At 37.4% G+C, this 8,402-nt stretch overlaps 1 protein-coding gene across 1 annotated transcript in view; it reads right to left on the reverse strand.

The window, feature by feature from the left end:
* ZFAND4 (zinc finger, AN1-type domain 4) overlaps positions 1-8,402 on the reverse strand; it is a 20,673-nt gene that overhangs the window by 6,039 nt on the left and 6,232 nt on the right. Inside the window, 6 exon segments of the mRNA XM_010154569.1 lie at positions 1-25; positions 647-1,828; positions 2,635-2,813; positions 6,275-6,466; positions 6,985-7,052; positions 7,146-7,221. Of these exon segments, the coding sequence (XP_010152871.1) occupies positions 1-25; positions 647-1,828; positions 2,635-2,813; positions 6,275-6,466; positions 6,985-7,052; positions 7,146-7,221 (1,722 nt within the window).

Consider the following 8,402-nt stretch of genomic DNA (forward strand, 5'->3'; position numbering starts at 1 on the left):
CATTCATTCCAAGCCCATGCGCAGACTAAAAAAAAAAAAATTTCCACAAGGAAATTATAGCAGATGGAAATTAAATGAAAAATTAGGCAGTCTGGTAACAGCTTATTTAAAATCAATGTTGTATCAATCAATGCATCTACGAAGAGTCCAAGATGACTTCTGCACAAAAAATTAAAATTGTGCAATATAAAGCCTTTCTCAAAATGACTATTTAACAGTCTCCCCATACTTCACAACACACCAAAAGACAGTACATTAGAGATCTGAGGCTAGGCTCATGTTGCCAGTCACAGGGCAAACTCTGGAATAAGTGACAATTAGTGAGTGTCAGAAGTGAGATGGCACTTCAAACACAGACGCTCATAATTCTGTCACTACAATAACTAACAATTTTAGTTGTGAACTGAACATCCACTTTAATTTTTATGAAAAATGACTTCTAGGAACCATTTAGATAAATGGCACATTAAGATACCAAGAGGAATTAGAGAACAGTTTAAGACTATCAGGGATTTAAGTACACCTCCCTCTCCCCATCTGCCCTCCCTGAAAAGGCACAGACACACACACCAAAGTACAATTTTCACAATGCCAGTAACAGAAAAGAGAGGAAAACTTTAATTTCTTTGGAAACATTAGTACTCACTAGAATATATTCAGCAGCTTCATTTGAAGGACCAGTTTTCCTAAAGCTTTCTTCCTGAAAATGCTGAAGGTTTGTAGGTAGTGCAATACCAGAAGTCCGAAACCTGCCTGTCCCACAGGAACTCTGCAAACTTTCCCTGTTTGTGCTTCGGGCCAGCGAAGCCAGAAATCCTAAGTTGCTTACAGAACTCATAGGTTCTTTGGACGCCTTGTTTGCCACATCTGTGATGTCCCTAGCTTCTGCTTTAGAAATTACATCAGGTCTTTTGCCAAGTGACTCTACTTTCACGCTACAAAATCTAGTAGTCCTAGAAAAAGAGGAGTCTGGTATACTACGGATTTCCAATGATCGAAGCACATTTGAGGAGGCTGTAGATCTCAAATTACCAGCCTCAAAGCATTTGGGTTGTGTTTGTGGTTTCAGAGAACTGTGACGTGCCACTTGTGCTGAGTACCGAAGAGGTGACAAAAGCAGATTTTTCTGTGGACTTAATTCATGAGTACTGAGAAGACCAGCCCCCATTGCTGCAGCACTGAGCACTTTGCTGATAGGTTTTCTGTGCTGCTCTACAACCTTAGATTCTTCGTCTCCATCAGACAGTTCAAGTTCTGGGTTCACCTTTCCTATGTCATATATCTCACTACACTGTTCAGTGGTGCTTGCTTCTGTTAATGACGCAAAAGCATCTGTTTCCGGTAGAAGTTTTTCTTCTGTTCCATACAGTTCTACATTTGTTAGATTTGGAAAAAAAACAGCATCCTCCTCACTTGTTGAGGTCACACTTTCAGATACTTTTTCTGAATTCGCAGGCAGAGACGAAACAGGAGTCAGAATACTATTTGTTGGTAGTTTTGCATTTTCTAGGTCAACACGAGATATTTTCGGTGGTAATCTGATGCTACTAACCGACTGAGACCAAGAGTTGCTCTGCCAAGTGTCATCTTCCTCAAGAAAGTCATTCGTTGTGGATGGCATTGTTCTACCAGCAGTGGCCAAAGTAGCCAATGCTGAAAGTGCATTTTGAGAAGACTCTGAGGGATATGAATTCCCAGGAGGAGGTAGGCAGGACTGTCCAATATGGGGGAGCACTCTTAAAAAGCGGTGACGAGCAGCAGCCATTGAGCCACTAGATGGTCGAGGAGCCATTGGAGGACGAGGTTTCACCTTGACAGTTTTCTTAGGCTATTAAAAAACCCACAAAACCCACACGGAACAACAATTAATATTTGAATTACGGTTGCATTCAAAGAGCTGACTGAGATAATATTCCCAGAAATTCCGACAGTGTAAGGCCAGAAAGGACCAAATCATTCTTCCTACTCCCTCACCTGTTACTAGCCATCAAGTTTCACCCCAACGTCTGAATAATAAAAATCAAGTATTATAATCAGAAAAGGCTTTTTAGTAAATAGACCATATGTCAGAAGAATAGAAAAGGGAAGCCAGAATGCCAAAGTTATCCAGAAAAGCTTAACGTCTCAAACAAGACCAGCACTGACAGAAAGTATATCATCTTCATTTTACAACTAGATAATCTAGTAGAGACATGAAAATCAATACAGTGGTTTATCTTCTAGGTAATCTCACTCTTTTATTTAACTTAAAGGGCTTTTCAGTTACAGTATTTCTAATGAAGTTTTGTTTAAGAGAATCACTGATTTTTACCAGAGCAGTATTGCCAACCAACAATGTGCTACTTACAGCATAGGAAGAAAAAACAAAAAAACCCACACATCCAAAAAACCACCCATGCAAATAAATCCAGAACCTGTAGTGAATTCTTTGAATGTGGACAGGCAGAACCAAGTAAAGCCAATGCCCCATAGCACAACTTGTATACAATAGTATTTACTTAAACAACAGATAAGAAATCATCTATCGTTGATCACCTCACTTCCCAAAGACAGCAAAGTGTCTGACCTGCGCTTCAGAAAAGCCAGCACTAGGAAAGTACAAGCCATTTTATGATAGAAAAGAAACAACTTCACCTTTTTACTCAGATTCATGCTTTCCATCTTTGCCTTTAGTAGTTTCATTTTATTCATAGTAATTGAATTCTCAATAATCTGTTGTCCAGAAGGTGATGCCTCTGTCTCATCTTCATCATCAGCATATAAGTTATAAACAGAACCACCGCTGAAAATAAAAGGAAGTTTGTGTTCACCCTCTAATATAGTAATTTATTGATATTTTCAGTGTATTCTCACAACTAGTAAGTCATATCCGCAGCTGATCTGTTGACAAAGCATAATGTAATACTGTATGCAAAGACATGTCAAATGCATTTATTTTAGCAGATAAGCATTCCTTATTAGATGCTCACACAAAGTGATGATGCTGAAATCATAACATAGCCACACTTCTGGGAAGCTGTTATACCATATACAGTTGGTTCACACTCACTATATATTTTCCCCACAGAGGGGATATCCAGTTCCACAAATGTCTCCTGAAGGCATAGCTAAAGCTGTTAACTGTGTGGCTCAGACAACAAGCTGATCAGTTTTTCAATTAACCAGACACTGGCATGGAAGGAAAGTCCAAATTTCTATCCATCCTGAGGGGTGTTCTCAATATAAATGGAAATGGAGGGGTCACCCATGTGGATGTGATATTCTATTTCTCCTTTTCAAAATAATAAAAAATAAATAAATAATTAAAGGATCAGTTTAGGTTTCCAAAGAGCCTCACATTTGGAAAAAAAAAACCCTAGAATTGCTAGACCGAAGACAAAATATTTAACTCAGTAGTCACTGAAAATTTATAGCATTACATTTCCTTTTCCATTCTGTATTCTAACAACACAAAAACTCCATGTTTTAAAGTCGGTTCCTGACTTGTTTTTCCTAAGAAGCATTAATCACTAACACACATCCAACATTTGACAGTGGAAGAACCATTACGAGAGTCCAATTCATTACAAACTGATGCATTTTCAATGCTCTATATTGTATATTTTAAAGAATGTTTTAATCCTTCCATTAGGCTGTCAGCATCTACAAATCATGACAATCAGGCATGTGTTCATACAAATGTCTTAGTAGATTTCACTGAATTTTCTACTTTCCAAGAGACCAAGGAAGAACTAAAGGTCATAAGAAAGCCAGAAAAAAAGAAAAAAAAACCCCACAAATTAGAGCTGGCATTTTACCCAGTAACTGGAAATATTCCACTGCCTGTAGTCAAGAACCAGTATTTTTGCACTGACTCTCCAAATCCATTTCCTACAATGTAGCAAATTCCAAAGGCAGCACAGCTGGGAGACAGATCTTTAAGAGCGTGATGTCAGTAAATTCAAAGTAAGATAGTCCAGTCATTTCTTACAGAGAACTGAACAGCTCCGTATGGGGACAGTCAGCATGCATATGACATACCTCTCCTGGTAAAGATTCAACACTAAAGAATCATTTCAGAATTTTAACTCTGCAAAGACTTAAGTCACCAACTCAGATAATTCTCCGAACTTCCTTTCCTTCAAGGTAAAAACAGAAAGAAAAGTAACGTGTTTCACATATTTGGCAGTGTGGCAATGTGAGAAAAGCTGATAAATGAGTGCCTCAAAATGCTGTCACCAGTATACCCATACATGTAAACATATCTAACTGTCCTTCTGGAAAACACTAGTACTGAGAGTGATGCATAGTGTTCCTCTATAAAGATCAAATGAAAAGGTCTCATTTGTTTCCCTTCGCTACTTTTTCCATTTCCCATCGTCTGCCAGGACATAACAACAAATTAAAAAATTAAGATTTCTTCCCTTCCCCTCACTCAATTCCTATCTGCCTTAGTAGTAAAGCTAATAAATGAACTCCCATAGAAAGCACAGAAGTAGAGAAACAGCTTGAGCTGAATGTTTTCAACTCAGGTGGCTTCCAACCTAACTGGGTTTGACCAGCGACAGCACATTTCTGAAGCATAACGTATTTGACTTTTACACATGTTGTCGTGCTTTGAAAGGCTTATGAAGGTACCTTTCAAGAGCAAAAAGAGTGTGGTTTATTCCTCCAGTTTGCTACATTTAGCCAATTGCAAGTAAATTACTATTTAATCTATAGGATTACCTAATTGAGATGTACAAAGAATTTCAGATAATCGTCCATGCTAGTTTTAAATGAAAACCAGAAAATCGTCACACACAAACAAAAATCTGAGCACATATGCAGATATCAGGGATCCCATTATAGTGAAAAAATTAAGTTCAAGCTCCTTCTGACAACTTCTTGCATGAACTCACAGTAGAGCATCCACAGTCCTAGTGCTGTGTAGTAGTCTGGATGTTCTTTGGATTTGGAACAAAAGAACAATTTGATAATAAGCAGGGTGTCAGTGAGAACAGAAATTACATCTGCTGTTCTTCCCAGACATGTATTTAGGCCAATGCAGCAGAAGGTTCTCAGTTCTCACTGATGATAGTGGGTTTTACCTATTTCAAATTACACACGATACCATATGTGGCCCTTTTATTAAGAGAGCACAGGGTCTGAAAGATCACAGATCTAAAAATACTTATCTTTCCTCTTCTTTCCCTCCAGTAACTGCATATCAAACGTAAGCTCTTTCTAGTCTGTGTAACAATATGAGAATTCAACCTTGATATTTCATTCAGCTTATAGTTTTAAAGTACAGATCTCTTACAGATGCTTCTAAGAATATTATCACTCTGAACCCACTAAGTCTTACATAACATAAACACAGTACAAAGCTTTTGAGTTCACTTTGCAAACAGGAACAAGAATAGTTACTTAGAACAGTGCAAGCCTTAGTCTCAGAGAAAATGCAACTAGTCCCGAACAGGGACTCCTTTCCTTACAGATGCACAAATATTAAGTTCTTCAAGGGATAAAAAAACCCACCCAAAAGTTGCAGTATAAAGACAGACTCTAGTAACTTTTAATAGGTATTACCAGTTTTGATACCTTCAGGAAAAAACTAGTAATCTGTTTACTGCAATGTAGTAGGTTAAGTGACATACTTGTTCCTCTGATAACAGAACTTTGATTTTGTGGCGGTGATTGAGACAAGTTTGGTATCTCAACAGTAGCTAATTTGAGGACCAGGTATGTCCAAAGGCTAGCTCTACTGGTAATTATTTCATTATGTTAAAAAAAAAACACCAACCAAACAACCCAAAATAAAACAAAACCCAAAACCAAACCCCCCCTCAAGTTTTTCTGAAACTTCAGACAAACTCTCCTATTTGCACTGCCAATCTACTATCTTCCTGATTAATCATGTAGTCAAGTCATATACATGCAAATAAGAAAGTTTATGCTGGGAACAGAGAAACGTTTATAAAACTAAACAAATGCCTGAAGATGGAAGAAAACGTCCTTAAATTTTTTAATATCTTTATTGCCAAATTGACTCTTGCTCCCTTTTAGAAAGGGCTGGAACGTTGAGAATTGCCTGAAGCACTAATTGGGCTTTATCTCCCCCTGCTGACACACACAGTGACAGACCACTGTCAACAAAGTACTGTATTGTTAGGCCACCCAGTTCCAGCATTTTAGTAGTCCTTCAGGCACAATTCTTGCAATATTCCAGATACTCTTTTGACAAAGTCAACAAATAAAGCTGAAAATTATACAGCATCCCCCTTGGAAGAATCATATGAAGATTAAAATCAACTTTACCTCAAAGACTCAGATAACGGTGTTAAAGTGCCATCTCCCCGATCCACCACACGGAAGAAATTCAACTGATCTCCTTCTCGATATACTAAGAAGGTAACTTGTCTGTTGGATGGCCCTTTCTCCCAGATCTCATCTCTACTGGGATCCAAGTATTCAGCCATTTCCCTGATAGGGTCTTCCACAGGAACTACAAAGAAACAGAATAAAACCAAATTATTATTATTACTGTTGTTTTAATCACCTTTGAGATCTCAGCTCAGTTTACAATGGAAACTGCCAACCTAGAAGATATGCTGTTTTCCCACTGAAAATTACAAAGGGAATTTCTCCATTTTCATTCCTCTATAGATGATCCACATAACCAAGTTTATCATCAGACTGAACCAATTCCTGATTCTAACAAGATTTTAAAAACTCTTGGGTAATGATGTTACAGTATCATTTTTTTCTGCAAGCGAAGAATTGCTGATTTTAAGACTTGATGCTATACATACAAAGTTACTAAACTAAAGGTAAACAAAATTAAAAGGATGGTACACTTGGTATGCTAAGGAAGAAAAGATTGAAAACAATACCTCTGTTAAGTATTTTTCCAATTAATTTGGAAATGAAGTCTGCTTGTCTAAAATGCTTTAGCGAAGAGAAGCTGTTTACAGTTACGTTTCATGAAAACCATTATTTTTTAACTAATGAGTTAACACCTACCTCTTCTAGTGTTAATAGGTCCACCTCGCATAGCCAGAACTAACTTCAGAGTGCAGCCTTCTGAAATGCTGTAAATAACAATAAATAATTCTTTGAAGCACTCTATTGCTTATACTAACAATAGCTTAGAAACATTCACTGTAATTTTATTCTATACTTACTTATAATCATTCAAACAATAGTCATCCTTCAGCTCTGTATTATTCCAAATTAAGTGCTGTTGAGAGACAGGGATACCTAAACAAAACAACAACAAGAAGTATTAAAATTGGAGCTTTGGGGGAGAGCTTCTACGGAATTGCTTTTTGAAGAATGTGGGGGTAATGGAGTAGAGGTGAAAAAGAAGATCACAGGGGAAAGAAGAAAGGAAGCAAGACAAGGACAGGCACTTGAGCAGCCTTCAGTCATAATATCCAACCTCCCAAATAGTTATCAAGAACAAAGTTAAGGTTTTCAGCAGGCTTGTGCTGACACTCTGAGTTCAATCTTTTGGCTCAATATAGGGTCTGTAGAAATATTCAGCTGCTGCAGGCTTTTTGAATACTTGCTCTTTTCCAGTCATCAGATGAGGGAGGTTTTTTCCCCCCATTACCTGTATCTCAGAGCTCTGTGTCTACTGATGGAAAAAAAACCAGGATAAACCTTCTAACTACAGACTTGCTAAATAATTGAACCACAGACTAATATTCTGTATTACTCACAGTAAAGATGAGGTTGTATTAAGGTCACTGGTGGCAGCTGTATTATAGTGGTGACAACTGTATATGTGTTTTTATCACTGCTTGGTTTGGAACCCAAAAGTTCACAAGTATAATATAGTACCATAACAGTTACCCAAACTTTGTAATGCACTTGCTTTGTTGTGGGTGTTCTTTTAGGCCACCAGAACATTTTATTACTTATATCCAGTAATACTTCCAACTCAAGTTCTGGGACAGATTTGCCTATTTTTGTTAAAAGGAAGTAAGGATACTGAATATTTCTTTCATATTAAAAATCCATATTCTACCAAATGAATAAATTTGCTTCTTGCCTGCATGGTCAACTCATTTAGATACGGATGTAATACACATTAAAGATAATAAGCATAGCTCGTACAACCCAAGGGCTTCACACATTTTTACTACAATGCTGCCACTTTCCACATTTTGGATGGAGTAAAAACCAGGACTGTTATGAAAGGATAAGACATCTCAGATCACAAAAAACCCAACCAACCAACCAAAAAAACCCACCACCAAAAACAAATAAAACAAAACAAAACAAACAACCCACACCCAACTTAAGGCTCATAGAAAGATGAATAGTTGTCTTTTTTGCCTTTGGGAAAACAAATAAGTAGTCTCTTCAGCATCAAAAAGAAATACTCTTACTCAATTTGTCTGCTGAAATCCAAGTTACCAAGATCTTGCTGGCAT

This window comes from Eurypyga helias, unplaced genomic scaffold, assembly GCF_000690775.1.
Source record: "Eurypyga helias isolate BGI_N326 unplaced genomic scaffold, ASM69077v1 scaffold32976, whole genome shotgun sequence".
NCBI lineage: Eukaryota > Metazoa > Chordata > Aves > Eurypygiformes > Eurypygidae > Eurypyga > Eurypyga helias.